Source organism: Leptonychotes weddellii, chromosome 9, assembly GCF_054177405.1.
Source record: "Leptonychotes weddellii isolate Sample4059 chromosome 9, ASM5417740v2, whole genome shotgun sequence".
Classification (NCBI taxonomy): Eukaryota; Metazoa; Chordata; class Mammalia; order Carnivora; family Phocidae; genus Leptonychotes; species Leptonychotes weddellii.
Window position 1 is genome coordinate 7,087,039 of NC_138377.1, and position 18,928 is coordinate 7,105,966.

Here is an 18,928-nt window from a genome sequence, read left to right on the forward strand (position 1 = left end):
TTTTTTTTTTTAATTCATTAGAGAGCACAAGTGAGAACATGAACAGGTGGGAGGGGCAGAGGGAGAGGGAGAAGCAGACTCTGCTGAGCTGGGTGCCCAGTGCGGGACTCGATCCCAGGACCACAGGATCATGACCTGAGCTGAAGGCAGACGCTTAACCCACTGAGCCACCCAGGTGCCCTTGACAAGTTTTTTTGGACCACATTTTGCTGATTAAAATATTGACACCATTATAATCATAAAAATAGTTCTTATTGTCACTGGCTCAGTGGAGATGGCAGTGGTGGTGAGAGTGGAGTGAGCTAATGAGAAGGGATGTGGAACAACATGAACCCCATGCCACTGTCTGTGGGGTGGGGAAGGGTAACAAGGCTGATCCTGAGCCCGGATGCTACACTTTCAATTTCTGCTTTAAAAAATTAAAGCCATCTGGGGGCATGTGGGTGGCTCAGGTGGTTAAGTGTCCAACTCTTGATCTTAGCTCAGGTCTTGATCTCAGGGTCATGAGTTCAGGCCCCAAATTGGGCTCCACACTGGGCATGGAGCCTACTTAAAAACAATAACAAAACTTCATTAAAAAAAAAAAAAAAAGCCGTTCACATAGCCAGTGATCCTTTCATGGGTTGAGTCCTAATGAATGAGGAGATAATTAAATTTGTAAGTATAATATTGTTAATATGTAAACATTGCTCATCTTAATGTGAAAGTTATCTTTCGATCGTATTTTATACAACAATTTAGGCACATATTAATATTTTTAGGAAAGTTTGGCCTTTTAATTTTGATTTTTTTTGAAGTATTAAAATTAATATACAGAGTAGTTTTTATACCTAGCTAAAGAGACTCTACAAGTTAGGGCCATAGTATTTATAATTAAACTGTAAAAACATTTTGACAAGGTTTCAAATGTGCCAGTAGGAAATAAAAGCAGCAAAAATAGGAAGACGACTTTCACTTGAGATCCACTGACTGAAGGTTTTTAAATATTGCATGAGGCTTTTAAATAATTTTAAGAATCTACTGCATATATTTTGAAAGATTTTTGTCCGCTGCAGTGTAAATTTTAAAATATTAAAGAAGGGAGGGCAGGGTTGGGAAATAAATATATCCTGGCTAATTTCCTATCAGAAATTGCTTTCTTATCTCAGGGAATGGGAAATTTGAAGCAGTCTTTCTGGTTAATACCCTTAGGAATATTATTATATATTAGAATATGTACTTTATTAACACTTGTGTACTATTCTTTGACACATTCGTTAACCTAGAAGTATATGAATACTCTTAAATGTTTCATTTTCTGTAATAGATTTATAGGTACTGGCATCAAAGTGTCCTATGAACAAAGACAAAGATCAGCTTCCCGATATTTTAGTACTGATATGTCCATTGGGCAAATGGAACTTTTGGAATGCCTCTTTCCAACTGATTCTCATTCTGTTCCTCCTCACTACACAGAGGTAAATGCTAGATACTTTGTCTTTAGGATCATTCTTTAAATCTACCTTGCTTTTAAAGAGTTATATTAATAGCAATGATTTTATTAAAAAAAAAAAGCATAGGAAGCCATTAGAGGAAGGAAGTGTGCATGTGTACGCATTTGTATTTCGTTGAAACATTTTAAAGTATGGCATTCAAGGTCATTGTAAGAGTCTGTTAGAATTTTTTAGAGTTGACTTGTTTTAGAGTGGCAGACAGATTATGGGACAGATGACTTTATTTCCCTAATTTTCCAAGCACTATTAATTTCAGAAGTCTGTTAAACGAATACTAAATACCTGCAGTGTGCTAGTAAGCACTGTTCAAGACAAGCACAGTGTCTTTTGTTTATTTATTATTAGTCTGATTTTTTTTTTCCAATTCTAAAAGTGTGTGCTAGGGAAACTTTTCAAAGTTATCAAGATAACATTTATTGCTGTTAACTTTGCCCTTGTACATTATTTTATTTTCAAAGTACTTTCTTGGGCGTTAATTCACTTGAATTCTCATGTACCCTCTGCAGATGAGATACTAAGTATCACAGAAATTAACTTGTCTTAAGATTTACATTGCTTGTGAATGACCAAAATGAAATGTAAAATGAGCTTTCCTGATTTCAAAAAAGTCTTTCCACCACTAGCACCTCTGTTAATTCATGGGATATATTACAGTTTAATATCTTACATTTATTTTTGTCTTTGTTTGTAAGCTTTTAATGTTCCATTCCAAAGAACGAACTGATTCCCATCCCCCTGTGTGTCTTCAGCTTCATTATAAGCATTCTGAGAATAAAGGACCCCAGGTAAGAAGCCTTATTGTGTGATACCACCTATAAATTTTCATTTGATATGTATTTTGTCACAATCATACAGTTGCCACTAAATTTTATAGTACTGTTAGTGATCATATTAATGTTTTTCCTTTTTTTTTTTTAAAGGGTAATCAAGCAAGACTTAGTTCTGTTCCTCAGAAGGCAGAATTACAAATTAAGTTAAATCCTGTGTTTTGTGAGCTGGATATCAGTATTGTGGACAGGTTAAATTCTTTGCTTCAACCACAAAAGCTTACTACGGTAGAAATGATGGCATCGCACATGTATACTTCATACAATAAACATACTAGTCTGGTAAGTATTCAGAACATTACAAATACTAATCCTAATTATAGCTAGCTAATGGGCTTATTGGGATCATTTCTGAGCTTAAGTATTCTTAATGGATTAAGTAGCATATATTAAAACAGTATTATTCATAATGAAAAGATGGAGACTTTTATGTCTAGATGGTAGGCTAGCTGAATAAGGTTTGCTAATATATTGAGTGAAATTTTATGTGGCCATTTTGAATGATGGTTATAAAGATGGTGTAGCCGCATAAAGAAAGCTCATGAAGGAGTATTAAGAGAAAAAGTGAAACATATTATTCCACAGAAACTTTTATCACAACTGTGTAAATAAAATTGAGGTATAGAGAAAGAATGGATGGAAATATACCAGTTGGTAGCACTGATTATGTTAGAGCATAGAATTGGATTTCCTTTCCCTCTCTGTGTTTATTTGAATTTTATAAGTTGTGATTATAATATCTGTAGAAAATTTATTCACACCTTTAGTAAACTACCTGATCTGCCTATAAAACGTAGCCCATATATTGTAAGGTACACTTTTGAAAGTGGGAACATAATTTATAGCATTGTGTTATTGAGCATCACATTAGGTCACTTTACTTAGATCTGTCTGGTGCATGATGTCTTTTCTAAGCAGTTTAAGTAAGTCATCATATTTGCAAGAAATCTGTGAGGAATCTTCGGCTGGAACTGGGGAGCTCTCGGACCAGGAACAGATAGAGAAAACTTTGGTTAAAAGAAAAGGGAGGAGGTGTTTTTCTACTTGTTTCTCCCTTAATTAGTGGTGGGTAGTCACATTAAATCAGCATTTTTTATTTATTGTTGTCACCAATTACTAGTTATTTCAAGTTCTGTGGGGCTAGTGTGCATATTTGCTGTTAGCCATAGATGTGCTGGGATGATGGTTAATCTCTTGGGTTATTTTTGCTGAGAGTGGGGGTTAGTGTTACAAAGTCCAAGGGGGAGGGAGAGAGAGAATAGGTGTGCTAAAAATCCCAGTCCAGGGTAAGAAAGGAACTCCCTAATCCAGGAGGTTAGACACTGATTCATGAAGTGGAGTGTTACCACCTGCAGTGTACTCTGGGCTAAAGCTTTAGAAGCTTCACTACATTTTAGAAAAACAAAAACCAAACAGAAATAGACTTTTATCTGAAGGGCATTTTTTTTTTTTTTTTTTAGATTTTATTTATTTATTTGACAGAGACACAGTGAGAGAGGGAACACAAGCAGGGGGAGTGGGAGAGGGAGCCTGATGCGGGACTCGATCCCAGGACTCTGGGATCATGACCTGAGCCGAAGGCAGACGCTTAAGGACTGAGCCACCCAGGTGCCCCTGAAGGGCATGTTCTTTGACCCTTTTGCTGTAACATGGCTTTGAGTAGAGGGTGCATGTGTCTTGGTTTCTTTTTTTTTTTTAATTTATTTATTTGAGAGAGAGAGTGAGAGAGAGAGCACATGAGAGGGGGGAGGGTCAGAGGGAGAAGCAGACTCCCTGCCAAGCAGGGAGCCCGATGCGGGACTCGATCCTGGGACTCCAGGATCATGACCTGAGCCGAAGGCAGTCGCTTAACCAACTGAGCCACCCAGGCGCCCGTGTCTTGGTTTCTAAGGGCCGTTTGATGGACTCATACCCTTGGGTTGGATGGGAGCTCAGAGTGAGTCATTTGGTGAATATTTGGAACTTAGGCTGTGCCAGGCTCTAGGCTTAGTCCTGGAAATACAGAGTCAAGTCAGGGATGGGCCCTTGCATTTGGCATGATCTATCTTATTTCACATCAAGTCTTTAAAGGAGCATGTTGGAGATAAATCCTTCAAATTGAATGTTGAGTTGATTTTTAACTGTATTGGATTTATTGACAACCAAATTAATGCTGGTGTTTTTTAGTCTTTAGTGATATGTGTATACATCTGTGGCACCTATGTCTTCACTTTGGTTTGGTTTTTATTTTGATTGATTTTGACTTATTTGGTTGAACTTTTGCCAGTTATTTGAAGTTTTATCGGTAACTATTACATTATAGAATTTCATTACACTAAATTAATATGGTAGTAGTTAATTTGAATGGTATTTTAATTCATTAAACTGAATGAGGAAATAGTGATTATGCATATTGTAATGTTGAATATTAATGTCATTTATGTTTACCTAATTTGATGTTTTGACATATTTTTGATATTTTGTGTTTTAGCACAAGGCTTTCACTGAAGTATTTCTGGATGATTCACATAATCCTGCAAATTGTCGGGTATCAGTACAAGTGGCCACACCGGCGTTAAACCTTTCTGTTCGCTTCCCAATACCTGATCTTCGGTCAGATCAAGAAAGAGGACCATGGTTTAAGAAGTCACTTCAAAAGGAGATCCTTCATTTAGCATTCACAGACCTAGAATTTAAGACTGAATTTATAGGAGGATCAACCCCAGAACAAATTAAATTGGAACTTACCTTTAGAGAATTAGTTGGTAAGATTGAACATGCCTGTAAGAGCCAGAGCAGAAACAAACAACTACTACTCAAGCAAACATCATGAAAAAGTCTATGGCAGCCCCCAATATAGACAGTGTTAGAAAGCAAGAGTAATGGCTTTTTTCCAATATTGTATACCAATATGTGATAGAATTGATTTTTTTTTTTTAATTACTAAGCATGATTATTCACTTCATTAAAATACTTTTCTGCAGGGAGTATAGTGCTGTAGCTTACTTTTTTTTAAAGATTTTATTTGAGAGGGAGAGGGAGGGAAGGAGAGAGAGAGAGAGAGTGAGAGAGAGAGCACCAGCAGGGGAGAGGGAGAGGAAGAGGAAGAAGCAGGCTTCCTGCTGAGCAGGGAGCCCGATGCAGGGCTTGATCCCAGAACCCTGAGATCATGACCTGAGCCGAAGGCAGACGCTTAACCAATTGAGCCAACCCAGACGCTCCTTTAACTTACATTTTTATTGCCACCTGACTACTTACTTTTTGTAGGGCTGAAAGTAACCAGAATTTCTTGAGTGCCACTCTGTGTTAGGTACTGTACTAAGCACTTCACACGTTACTGCTTTCCTTTCATCGTCATGGTTATGGTAGGCTTATTATTTCCAGTTATTTTTTATCATTTATTTTTTTTTTTATTTTTTATTTTTTTTAAAGATTTTATTTATTTTTTGAGAGAGAGAGAATGAGAGACAGAGAGCACAAGAGGGAAGAGGGTCAGAAGGAGAAGCAGACCCCCCGCCGAGCAGGGAGCCCGATGCGGGACTCGATCCCGGGACTCCAGGACCATGACCTGAGCCGAAGGCAGTCACTCAACCAACCGAGCCACCCAGGCGCCCTATTTTTTATCATTTATAAGTGAGGAATCCATAGACTTAAGAGGTACCTTCCAAGACCGTGTGGTAGTAAATGACAGAATCAAGATTCCAACCGAAGTCTCACACTTGAGCTTTCAATCATCATACTAATCTTTGGTGACTTTCCTTTGTAAAACCTATTGACAGTTTTTCTGTATTTGCTTTTGTCATCTAACAGAATATATATTGACTTAGGGTGAACCAGGTGTATGAGGACCTCTGGAAGATTCTGACGTTTTATTCTGTGGTTCATAAACAACTGCCTCTGCCACTTCACCCTCTCTAACCACACCCTCCCCGTGCCACCATATCCTGCTCCTCCATCTCAGGGAATAGGCTGCAAAGTTTTTTTCCCTTGTTCTGAGTTTTACACATCTTTAGAGAGATTTACAATTGCCTTGCTGATTATGACTTCATGAAAGGGCCTTTAGGGGTTGTCTGATCTTCTCTTATCTACAGTGGGAAGAAACTCATTATTCTGGAGGAAAGTCTTTCTTTGTAAAATGGACTGAAAAAGCATGCATAGGATTATTGTGAATGGAAGTAGTTCTTACAGTGCTTGGTACAAAACATTTAAGAAATGTAGTTATTGTCTCTATGTTCTTAGATTAACTGCATAAACTTTTATGTAGAATAAGCATTCAGTGGCAGTAAGTGGCAACTGCCAAATTTACTATGTCATGATTATGTACCTGACACATTACACTTGGTACCTAAGAATTTGAGTTTGAATAGAAAACATCATCATTATCTATCTGCTCCTCCTGTCTCCCCACATGTACCCATGAAATAGGAACAAAAGAATGAGTGCTGTGCAACTTAATGTTGCACTATGTCCCTGACTGAGGAGATCTTTGCTTATGTTAGGAGGAAACTATCTTTTCTTTCAGCACTTGCAAAGAAATGCATTTTAGTTAACCAGTCTTGTTTTATTAGGGTCATTCCAGGAAGATAAAGGAGAACCATGTATTAAGTTTTTCCATGTGTCTAGTGGAGTAGATGGAGATACAGCATCATCAGATGACTTTGACTGGCCACGGTGAGTTAGCAGGTGTATATGGTAGACATTTAATGAGACCCTTTCAAAAAAATGCTGTGGTACTTTTTTTTTTTTTAAAGATTTATTTTTTAGGGGGGAAGCAGGGGCAGAGGGAGAGGGAGAGAGAATCTTAAGCAGACTCCACGTGCTGAGCTGGAGCCCCACACAGGGCTTGATCACAGGACCCTCAGATCATGACCTGGACCAAAACCGACAGTCAGTTGCTTAACCGATGGCGCTACCCAGGTGCCCCTGCTGTAGTACTTTTAATCGGCATTTTGGCTGTTAATTTAAACTAAACATACTCAGCCCTGATGAGAGAACGCAGAGAAAGATGGACAAATTAAATTGAAAAATCCATATTGAGTGTACTACTCTATGAAAGGTATGTGTCAATACTGTGAGAGATGGAGGTATAAAATGTGTTCCCTGGTCTCAAGTTACCCCGTCTAATTAGAGGCACAAAAGAATCATTAACCATTTAAAAAAATAGTTCAGAGCTACAGTAGAAGAGTTATATGGCATCATTTGGTTAGTTGTTAAGTCAATTTTATAGTCCATGATTGCTTTAGGACACTGTTTTTCTTTTCTGCTTTTTTTTTTGTAAAGATTTTATTTATTTATTTGACAGAGAGAGACAGCGAGAGAGGGAACACAGGCAGGGGGAGTGGGAGAGGGAGAAGCAGGCTTCCCGTTGAGGAGGGAGCCCGATGCGGGGCTGGATACCAGGACCCTGGGATCATGACCTGAGCCGAAGGCAGACGCTTAATGACTGAGCCGCCCAGGCGCCCCAGGACACTGTTTTTCAAGTCTGGGCTTTTATAAAACTTTTACAAAATACTCAGGGGCCCCACCCTGAGATTTTGGGATAGAGCCTGGGCATCAGGATAGTCTAAAAATTACACCAGGTGATTCCAGTGTGCAGGTGGATGTTAAGAACCACTGCTTCAGGATTTCTTAGAAGAATTAATAAAGTATATTTATTAGAGATTATTAATTATTAACATTTGTTAATTATTCATTATAATATACTGTTAACAAGACTATTAATTTAATAGCCTGATAGTGGGCTTGGATATATTTAAAAGGACTTAGTTTACTTGAAATGACTTTTTATTATATTGAAAACTGAATATTTGACATCTGAGAATTAAAGTGACCTTTTTTTGTGCCATTTTCCTGCCAGCCTTTTTTACACCTGCCCCTGTGTATCAGTCCTAGCAGGCTGTTAGGATAGGTGTGATCGGGACGTGCCTGATAATGAGCGGTTTAGTGCATGAGTTTTCATCATAAATGGATCTACTTCAGTTAATTTGGAAGCACAAGTTACATTTAGATGTCTATAAATTAGGAAACAGTCACGATTGTTCATAACAGGAGCCAACTGGCACCACTTAACTAAGGGGAAAAACACGTCGTAGATGCCCCACAGAGGTTTGGTTTGAGGGCACCAGGCCTCCGCACGACAGAGTTGGGAAGGAAACTGCAAAGCCTTTGCTAGTGATGTGCATGGAGTAGGAAAGCGGGGGCCCAGGGCGTGGGCTCCTTTACTTCAGGTTTGTAGCTTCAATACAGCAACAAGGCAAGCCTTTTGTTATTGAAATTCCTGAAGGAAAATGCTACTTTGTTGTTGCAGTTCTAAGTTATTCTCTTGTGAGTCTTCGTTTTTCCATTTGAATAATTTCTATGATAGAAGGTCTCTTAGGTGTGCAATATTCTGTAATAGCACAACAGACCCCAGAAGCATTTGGTTTCATGAAAATAAATAGAATTGTTAGGTAAAATTTGTCGGCTATTGATGAAATTGAAAGATAATCTTTTGTCCTCACAAGGTCAGATTTTCAGTTAGCCAAGTACGAAATGTTAATAACCCTTCTTTTATTTGTTTCATCTGTTCTACATTTTGAAGTTAATAGCACACTCAGAAGTGGTTACATGAGACACAATTAGACTTTGTAGAAAAGCTGAATCCATATCATAGATGGTCTTTGTATCAGAGTGCAGGAAAGTTAAAGCCTTGCTGTTCACACTTAGACCTTGATTTTTTAAATTGTCTTTGCTGTCAGAATTGTACTGAAATTAAACCCACCAGCTGTGCATTCCATTTTGGAGCGAATAGCAGCTGAGGAAGAAGAGAGTGATGGCCGCTATCAGGAAGAGGAGGAAGGGGGTGCTCATTCCCTGAAGGATGTTTGTGATCTGCGAAGACCAGCCCCTTCTCCCTTCTCTTCTCGTAGAGTCATGTTTGAAAACGAGCAGGTAAAATGAGCAATGAAGTGAGCAATGAAGGAATTATCCTTTACCATATAGCAGTCATTTTCATTCTTTGTTTTTTGAAGAAGTACTTTGTATACTGTTATTGCTACGCTTTTAACTCTAAGACTGAATAGTATTTCTTTTCTTGGTTAAAAATTACATGCTTATTTGTTTGTTTACATATAAAGTCCCATGGATAGGGCAAGAAGATGCTCCTGTTATTTTAAACATGAAATGGTTATTTCATGCTTTTTTTGCACCAAACTATTGTATTTTAGATGGTGATGCCAGGAGACCCTGTGGAAATGACAGAATTTCAGGATAAAGCAATCAGCAATTCTCACTATGTGCTGGAACTTACGTTACCCAGCATTCATGTAACACTACCTAATAAAAGCTTTTATGAGAAGCTTTATAATAGGTGAGTTTATTTATTTTTTTTTTAAATATAATAGGTGAGTTTAAACACATTTAGTTGAGTCTTTGGGATTGGACTTCTCTGCCTAACTGTCTCCCTGTTTCCCCACTTGCCCCTTTTCTTTCCTTGCTTTAATATTATCTACCATCACTGGGTACTTTGTGTGGTGTTGATTACAAAACTGTTAACCGTTCCGATGGGCTGTTGTCATAGAGTTTCCTAACCAGTGTGTCTGGTAACTGGGTTACTTGTATGTGAGATGTTTATTCCTTCCACCTTTGTTGGCTGTTTGCTCTCTGTCACCTTACCACAGAGTACTGAGTAAATGTCTTCTATGTGTGCAGTGACATGAAAAGAGTTGGGAGACCCCTGTATGGAGGGCCAGCAGGTGCCAGGGGGGCAACTTATATGGGGGGCTAGCACGTGCCGGGGTAGAATCAGAATCCTAGAGTCTTTGTACAAGGAGCATCTTTTTTCAGAGTTTAAAAAAGCATCTTGTTAGAATTATATAGTGTCCTTAAATATACATACCAAGCAAATATGTTGAAATAAATAGCATTCTAGAGTTAAAAGAGCCTAGACTTGGAAGACCTTCACAACTTACCTGCCCTAAGCTCAGTTTCCTCATCTGTAAAATGTAGATGATAACTTGAACCTGTCTCAAAGAGTTGTTTGGAGGATTAGATGATACAGCACTTGAGAAGTTCGGAGAATAGCACCTGGCATTACAGTAAGCACTCGGTAGTCCTCTGGTATCATTCCCATTCACTGAAGGAATCACTTCTATAGTAGACCTGAAAGGTGGTCATGTGCTTTTCTAGAAAAAGATGTTCTTAGTATCGGTCATCAGTAGCTTCTCATGTAAGACATGATTCTCATTTCTATTAAGCTTTAGAAGCTGCACTGTTGTTTCTGCTGTACATTTATTTGATATCAGATATCTCTGCTCCTTTATTCCTTAACTGTTCATAATAAGCTCTGGATCTCCTTATTGCCTACCAGTGACCAGGATTGTTGGTCTTAGAATCAGAAAATTAAGTTCCAGAAAGATCTATTTAGTTGAGTTGTCTTGATGATGAGATTCATAGGATAGTCTATTTGAGGTGGAGGAAGAAAATGTTAGTTCTTCTGTTCAACTTTAAAACTTTTATTTTTTAATGATTTATTTTAGAGCATGTGCGAGAGTGCGAGAGGCAGAGGGAGAGAGAATCTCAAGCAGACACCGTGTTGAGCATGGAGCCTGACACGGCAGGGCTCGATCTCATGACCCTGAGATCACAATCTGAGCCGAAACCAAGAGTTGGCGGCTTAATTGACCCTAAGTCTTTTAAAATTTATATTTTTATATTTGTTTTATATTCTACATAATGTATATAAGTAGAAGCCTATAATTTATAAATTCATATCAGAAGGCTTTTACAGGTGTTTTTTTTTTTTTTTTTTTTTAGCTGTTACACATGATCTAAAGTTTGGGAAACCACTGATCTCTAGACCATTCTTCTTTTTATAGTTAGGAATATCTACCAAGAGTTGACAGATCTGCAAGGCTAAGACTGAGCAAAACGAAACGACTAGTTCAGGGTCTAGCCCAGAGGTCAGAAGAGCTTAATCCATTTCTTTCTCTTTCTGCATTTGCTTGAGCAGGTGGCCATCGGTTAAATTGGGACATCAGAACAGAAATATGCACCTTAAACCTTCAGTTTATAAATATGTTCATTTATAACTTCTTTTTAAAATACAAGACAAGGCCTTTTTTTTTTTCCTTCCTTTTAATATGAGCCACAGGTTGGAAGTTTCACATAATGTATACCTGAAAGGTTTTGTTTATAGTTTTCAGTTACTGAAAAAATAGTTTCAAAGGAATCTGAGTTCAAAATCTTTCTCAGTTTTTTAAGATTTTTTCCACCTCAATCTGTATATTTAGGTCATCTGTTAGCATAATATTGAGTTAAAGTATACTTACAACAGTAAATACAAGTGAGATGAGTACATTCGAGGCCAAACACAGTTGACACTTCGTGAATATACTGAACATAGAGCTCACCTGATAGGAACAGACTTCTTGGGTGTGCTGGAGAGTAGTCCCAAGGAGCAGCGGTTAGCATATGGGGGACGTCTTGTCAGTATGGCAGGTGGGGCGGTTGATTGCTCAAGTCAGGGAACGAGAGAGTATGTGTTCTTCTGCAGAGCTGGTTAAATAGTGGTTGCTGAAGAGCGTTTCTGTTCTACCTTACTCTGCCCACTTCTCCGGCTCTCAGGTACCTACAGTTGTATAAATGTTGAAATGCTTCCTCACCCTGTGGATTTATAAATCACATATCTAAGTTCTTCAGGGTGTGAATTCTTTGCCCCTTATTTGGCTTTGAATAGGTCTGTTTTTATTTTGAGTTAATATTTTATTTTTATTATTTTTTTGAGTTAATATTATTTTAAAGTTTTAAAATATTCCCAGACTTGCAGAAAAGTTTCAAGTGTAGAACATAGAGCTTTCCCCTCCCCGCCTTAACTGTTTGAGAGCCACTGACCTGATGCCCCTCCCTGAGCACTTATGTATTTCCCAAAGACAAGGACATTCTTCCACATAATTATAATTCAACAATCAAAATGAGAAAATGAGAATATTAATATTCTGCATTACTTAATCTTCAAACCCCATTCGAGTTTTGCTAAATGTTTCAATATTGCCCTTTTTATCTATATAATTTTTTGAATTTATTTTTAGTTTTTATTTTCATACATTAAAATAACTTTCTGAGCAGGAGATATAACCAACTCTGCCTTAACTTCATACATTTTAAAATCTTGGTTTCTTCCTTTAGTGCCTTAGTCAACGGGCTCTTTTTAGATAGACAGTCTCAGGTACAGGAGAATTTTTTCCATTGAAGTCCTTTAGAATATAAAAGAATTTTCACTAGCTTTGTTAAATTAGATATTGCCTGTCATGTTTCAGGCTCATAGCCACAGAATCATGGTGATGTGTCCTTAAATCTCTCTCTCTCTTTTTTTTAAGATCTATTTATTTATTTGAGAGAGAGAGAGAATGAATCCCAAGCAGACTCCCTGCTGATAGGAGCCGCATCCAGGGCTCAGTTCCACAACTCTGAGATTATGACCCGAGCCAAAATCAAGAGTTGGCCACTTAACTAACTGAACCACCCAGATGCCCCTGTGTCCTTAAGTATCTTAAGTGTTTTCTTTCTTGGTATTAGAAACCTCATCCAATGTTTTACAGTATTAATGATATCAAGACTGGGTTTAGACCAACATGTAAATAAGGAAAACGCAAAATCATATAAAACTTATATTTAGGTTTTACATAAATTAATACTTTCTCTTACCTATGGAGATAAGAGAATGGTTGTAGGGAATAAGGTAAAGGAAGGGCATTTCCTGAGAAAATGCTTCATTTTATTGTCATTATTTATTTACAGAGGAGTTTAGAGTAAGATCTGGGTTTAGACTCTTTTGTTTCTTTGTCCTGTGAGCAATATATCCAAGAAGCAGTGAGCCAGTGAGTATCACACAGTTTGGGGGCATAGCTGTCATTGTATCTGAGATGAGACTTACGTATCCCTAGTATTCTTCACCTATTGATGGTTCCAGATGGAGAGCTTTTGGGGTGGGGATTTCAGTCTACTGAGAGTCACGATACTCAGTCCTGGTGGTTTATACTTTCTAGGGCTTCAGAAGCTTAGGAATTGGCCCGGGAAGTTCCTAGACAAGTGGCTTCTCGCAGGAAGGGCCAGGGGGGCACCTTGATTGGTATTCACACTAGGCTTTACGAGGAGGCTGGGCCTTTGGCATTCCTGCCGTGTGAGTCGCCCACTGGTCCTCTCATCATCAAACCCTCAGTGCCTGCTACGTGACAGCCACCGTGCTATAAAGATGCCACACATATAAAGATGACCAACACCTAAGGCCCTCTCTCTGAGAGGCTCCAGTCTCGGAAGGGGAAGCAAGAAAATACTGTGGTAGGCACCATGACAGAGTTATGTATGTGAAGGATTCACTGTGGGTCCAGATCTTAACAACAGGCTTCAGAGAAGACATTGTGAAGTCTGAGTATTTATAAAAATGTAGAGCAGGGGTGATCTTGGGGGGCGGGGTAGGAGCAGGAGGGCATCTGAATAGTGACAGATATTTCTTTGAAAAAGTAGGATGTGCTGGTAGTCTAGCTTGATGGGTATCACCCATTAATCACTAGTATTGACTTGGCTGTGCAGCCAGTAGAAGGTTTCCTCTCTTTGTTCCGTTTTGTATGCATTCTTAGTCCATGCACACTTCCCAGGAAAGCTGTGCTTTCTGTTGGGGTGGTGGGGTGGGCGGGGGAGAGGGAGAGAGAGAAAGCAGTTACCTCTAGGAACAGTGAGTAAGGAGGAGAGCTGAATTGGGAGCTGGACAAAATCCGGGCTGTGGCCCCAGTCCTTTCACAAATTAGCTGTATGACCTTGGGCAAGGCACTTAACCTTTATGAGGCAGTTTCTCCAAGTGTGAAGTGAGAGTAATGATTCTTGGCTGCCCCATGGGTTTGGGGGTGGGGTGGGGTCAGATGAGACAGTGCATGGTGTATTATAGTTTACAGAGTGCTCTCCTGTGTGAACAGTCTTTCCTTTGTTTCCAGTGTTTAACTTTTTCCTCTAAAGTGCATTTAGGTGTATGTAATTTGATGTACACAACATAGGTAAAACCAGGCAGATAGCTAATTAGGTACCGAATTGTACAGATTCCTTTCTCACTGTCCTGCAGTCAAGCTGTATCAGTAACTTTTCCATTGAAAGGACATAATTAATACTTAAAAGAAAACAAAACAGAAAACCCCCCTTTGTAGGATCTAATTTCTATTTCCCATTTAGAAAAATTATTATTCATGTGACTTCTTAAAGACATGTTCTTGAGTTTACCTTCAGTTGAACTATGAGTTACGTATTTTTCAACTTTTGTCTTCCACAGGATCTTTAATGACTTGCTGCTGTGGGAACCAACAGCTCCATCACCAGTGGAGACATTTGAAAATATTTCCTATGGTATTGGTCTTTCTGTAGCCAGTCAGCTGATTAATACCTTCAACAAAGATAGTTTTAGTCCATTTAAATCCACAGTTCACTACGGTAATATATTTTAAATTTGTTCTAACTTAAAATGCCAGGCTTAGCAGTAAAGTAGTAACCTTTTCAACTGATAGATTTTATTTTATTTTATTTTATTTTATTTTATTTTTTTTCAACTGATAGATTTTAAAATGTTTCTTGGATATTTTCCCCTCGTAACTATATTTTATAATACAGTAATTTATAGTATTTCTCCACTTGTATCTATATATTGAGAATATTATCAGTTAAATATATTATCTTTATAGTGATAGTATGTACATTGGTTTAAGTTCAGTGGGAAAGAGAAAAATACAGAAAGTACATTTTTATTGTCATGCCAGATTCTTGGTAAAAAAACAGGTTGTAAAATAAGTATTTTTGTGATAATATTCCAGTTGCTATTCTGTTTCTATAGCTGTCCAAACCATATCACTATGACATTTATTTCTCACAGATGAGGAGAGTGGATCTGAGGAGGAGACGTTGCAGTATTTTTCTACTGTGGATCCCAACTATCGTTCCCGTAGGAAAAAAAAACTAGACTCTCAGAACAAGAACTCGCAGAGTTTTCTCTCGGTTCTTCTGAGTATTAACCATGGACTAATGGCAGTGTTTACAGATGTCAGGGTAAGGATTTGCAAAGCCAAAGTGTTGTTTCAGGTGTATCTTATTTTAAATGGACCGTGGTTACACCTGCCATCATTGAGGTGGCAGGAGGTTGTTTCAGTGCCTGAGAAAGGTTCTGCAGTGATGGTGGCTTTGGAGAGTAAGCTTTTCACTGCGGATCACAAGACAGACCTTGTGTGGACCTTCTTTTGGCAAATGTGCTGGTTCTGCTGCTGAGGTGATCACTAGTAATTTACCTGTTAGAGAGGAGGGTGAAGTACAGGGATTCATTCTGCAGGGGGGACCCTGCATAGCATTTCATGCCACCATGTTGCGTGGTTTGAGAATCAGACCGCTTTGCCCCCATGTGGGAGAATCTTCTAGGCTGAATCAGGAAGGAGCAACCCAAGGGGCATTCTGACTTTTCTGCATTTAAATAATGACTTCTATGTTTTTCTGATCTTTTTATTAGCAAGATAATGGAGAACTGTTGGAAAATAAACATGGCGAATTCTGGTTAGAGTTCAGCAGTGGTTCGTTGTTTTGTGTGACCAAGTATGAAGGCTGTGATGACAAGCACTACATCTGCCTTCATTCCAGTAGTCTCAGTCTGTACCACAAAGGTAGGACACATGTTGAATGTGTGTTCTGTTCACCTCTGTTCAGACCCATTGAAATTTTGTTTAATAAAGTTTTTTTTAACCTCCCACGGCCCTCCCACCCCCCACCCCCCAGCACTAAATAACCTCGAATCTACTTTGCCTCTGTGGGTTGTGTATTCTGGATGTTCTGGAATGATATAATATATAGTCTTTTGTGACTGGCATGTTTAATTTGGCATGATGTTTTCAAGGTTCATCCGAGTGTAATAGTATTTTATTTCTTTTATTGCCAAATAATATTCCATTTTATGGATGTGCTGTATCTTACTATCCACTGATGAGTTGATGGGACTTTATATTCATTACTCTCTCTTAAGCAGCATTTCCTTTTGGTAACAAAAGGAATTTACCATCTTTTGAGCACATTCCCTGTTACCCTGTGAATGGAAGATACACATTCTTTTTTTCCCCCCAAAGTGTAAAAAACAATACTTTGCACAGTCTTAATGCTTATCAGATTTTTCTATTTAATTTTCCTAGCATTTCATCTTAATTTTTTTTTTTTTTAGAGTACTGTCAGTCATACCAACATTAGCAGAGAGGTATGGATTATTAATGCCAAGCTGGTTGTTGGTCATTTTGCCTCCAGGATTATAGTATATTCAGTGGGAGTATATGGATTTTTGTTTTGAGTTGTGAACGTCTGTGAACTAATTTCAGGTTATCATTTTGTTATATTGTCACCTCATTGTCGATGTAGGTGTAGTAGATGGAGTGATTCTTCCTATAGAAACACGACTGCCCAGTTCAACCCGCCCACACTGGTTGGAACCTACTATTTATTCCTCTGAAGAAGATGGCCTCAGTAGAGCTTCTTCAGATGGTGTTGCAGGAGACACTTTGAATATGCTCTCTGTTGCAGTTAAAATACTATCTGATAAATCAGAGTCCAATACGAAGGTTTGTGATTTGTACTTTTATACCATTAAAGACTTGCCGTTCATTTGATTACTAGCTAAAAGTGATTGCATAAAAGCAACACATTTATCTTCTTAGAAAAACTTTCCAAGTTTTGAATTAGAGGGTCATGTAGGTGATCAGTGTAACTTTTTGTGTCGTCTTTACAGGAATTTCTCATTGCTGTGGGGTTGAAAGGAGCCACACTCCAGCACAGAATGCTTCCTTCTGGGCTTAGCTGGCACGAGCAGGTACGAGTTGTTTTGTACATATTGATTTACTTTTTACTTTATATTGACATGTAATACACAGACTGTAAAGTCACAAATCGGAAATGATCAGTGTGCATAGAAATATCGTTGAAGGAAACACTCCTATATAACCACCTCTTAGGTTAGGAAATAGAACATTATCACCACTCCAGAACGAAATTGATTTTTTACCTTAAAGTTTCGACCCTAAACATCTCAAAGACAGAGTTATCTTTTAAGTCGTTTAAGGGAAGGGACTCCGTGTCCCAGAACCTGTAGAGTACCAGGCACAGAGGAGCAGCAGGTGATGCACTGACTTATGCTCACTCCGTACGTGCCGTCATTTCACAGTTACTCCCTAGGCCAGTGACATGCTTCGAGGCATTTATAGAGATTTCTGTAATTAATCTCCAGTGTTTGATTAATGCAATACAGTTCTTTTCTATTGAGAATGAAAATTAGTACACTGTGACTCTTGTTCATTTTCCTTAGAAAGAGGAGCTTTTTCTTTGTGCTGGAAAATAATAAAATATTTTATACCTGAAAGTTTTCAGAGTGCTTTCATAAAAGCATTTAGGAGACCTGAGGAGACCTAGATCTGTGTAGCAAGGGTAGAGAGATGGTTGATGTGAACACTGAACTCAGTTGTAAGGGGGAGGTTTAATCTAACCTCATTTAGATAGAAATACAGGAGAATGGATGTTAGTAAGAGGATCTGGTTTTCAGACTGAGCTAGGTATAATTTAAGGAAAAATAACTTTTCCCAAAAGTGGATTACGTAGACAACCAGATGGAGTGTTAAGTAATCTTTAGCAAAGTTTATTTTTTTCAAGAATTGTCCCAAGCAAAATAATATGCAAGCATAGCATATTATACATACTTTAGTTTGTATAATGATTTTGATATGAATCATATCTTTGAGAAGATACAATTTTCTCAAGACTTCTGTAGCATTGCAGTTGTCAGATGGGACTCTCTCTTCATTTCAAACTCGAGTGGTTTTGCAAATACTTTTTAAAATGAATTACTTCAAAATGATGATTTTTTTTTTTTCCTTTTAGCATTGATTTTTTTTTCCCCCCCAATAAATCATTGCTTTTTCTGTGAGATATTTTACATTGGTACTAAAGATATCCTGGTCACAACTTTTTTTTTCTTCTAAAGCAGGACATTTTATATTTTTGTGATTACAGATTTTATACTTCTTGAATATTGCTGATGAACCTGTTCTGGGATATAATCCTCCAACTTCGTTTACAACTTTTCACGTTCACCTCTGGAGCTGTGCACTTGATTATAGGTCAGTTCACAAGTGGAACAAAATAAAGCTTTATTCAAAATATGTACTGTTTTGAAAAAATGCGTAATTCAAATTGTAGAGTTAGGTTCAAAATGCTCTTTTAAGGGAGTTTCTGTTGTTTTAGCAGACTGATATTGTTTGTTTCTTTTTGGTATTAGGCCTCTTTATTTGCCGATTCGATCTCTTCTCACTGTGGAAACCTTCAGCGTTTCCAGTAGTGTGGCCTTGGACAAATCCTCATCTACTCTCAGGTGCCTGGGTAAACTTAACTGTCTGCTAAATTCAGCTGTTCCAAACATACTAACTGTTGTTCAGCTGAAGTCTTTGAAGTCCCACGCTTTTGTTAAAAATCAGCATTCTTTTACTCGTAGTCATGTCCCTTTATCCAGGTTTTCAATTTTTCATTTTCGAATGATTCGTCCCATCTCTTCAATTTATCACTGTTTTTTATTTTTAGGGAGGAAACGAATTCTTGAGA

The 18,928-nt window shown here is 38.1% G+C and overlaps 1 protein-coding gene across 4 annotated transcripts in view; it reads left to right on the top strand.

Moving 5' to 3' along the window:
* Window positions 1-1,236: 1,236 nt before the first annotated feature.
* Window positions 1,237-18,928, top strand: part of ATG2B (autophagy related 2B) — a 50,268-nt gene continuing 32,576 nt past the window's right edge. The window contains exons 1-14 of one of the 4 annotated variants that reach the window (XM_081829974.1): window positions 1,237-1,457; window positions 2,186-2,278; window positions 2,414-2,602; window positions 4,791-5,064; window positions 6,868-6,970; window positions 9,037-9,229; window positions 9,505-9,647; window positions 14,595-14,752; window positions 15,189-15,361; window positions 15,813-15,963; window positions 16,703-16,902; window positions 17,070-17,150; window positions 18,344-18,450; window positions 18,609-18,701. In XM_081829974.1, the coding sequence (XP_081686100.1) occupies window positions 1,272-1,457; window positions 2,186-2,278; window positions 2,414-2,602; window positions 4,791-5,064; window positions 6,868-6,970; window positions 9,037-9,229; window positions 9,505-9,647; window positions 14,595-14,752; window positions 15,189-15,361; window positions 15,813-15,963; window positions 16,703-16,902; window positions 17,070-17,150; window positions 18,344-18,450; window positions 18,609-18,701 (2,144 nt within the window). In that variant the 5' untranslated portion in view covers window positions 1,237-1,271. Of the gene's footprint in view, window positions 1,458-2,185; window positions 2,279-2,413; window positions 2,603-4,790; window positions 5,065-5,895; window positions 6,971-9,036; window positions 9,230-9,504; window positions 9,648-14,594; window positions 14,753-15,188; window positions 15,362-15,812; window positions 15,964-16,702; window positions 16,903-17,069; window positions 17,151-18,343; window positions 18,451-18,608; window positions 18,702-18,928 lie in introns of those variants that run through there. The other 3 variants (XM_081829971.1, XM_081829972.1, XM_081829973.1) reach the window with 3 other exon arrangements.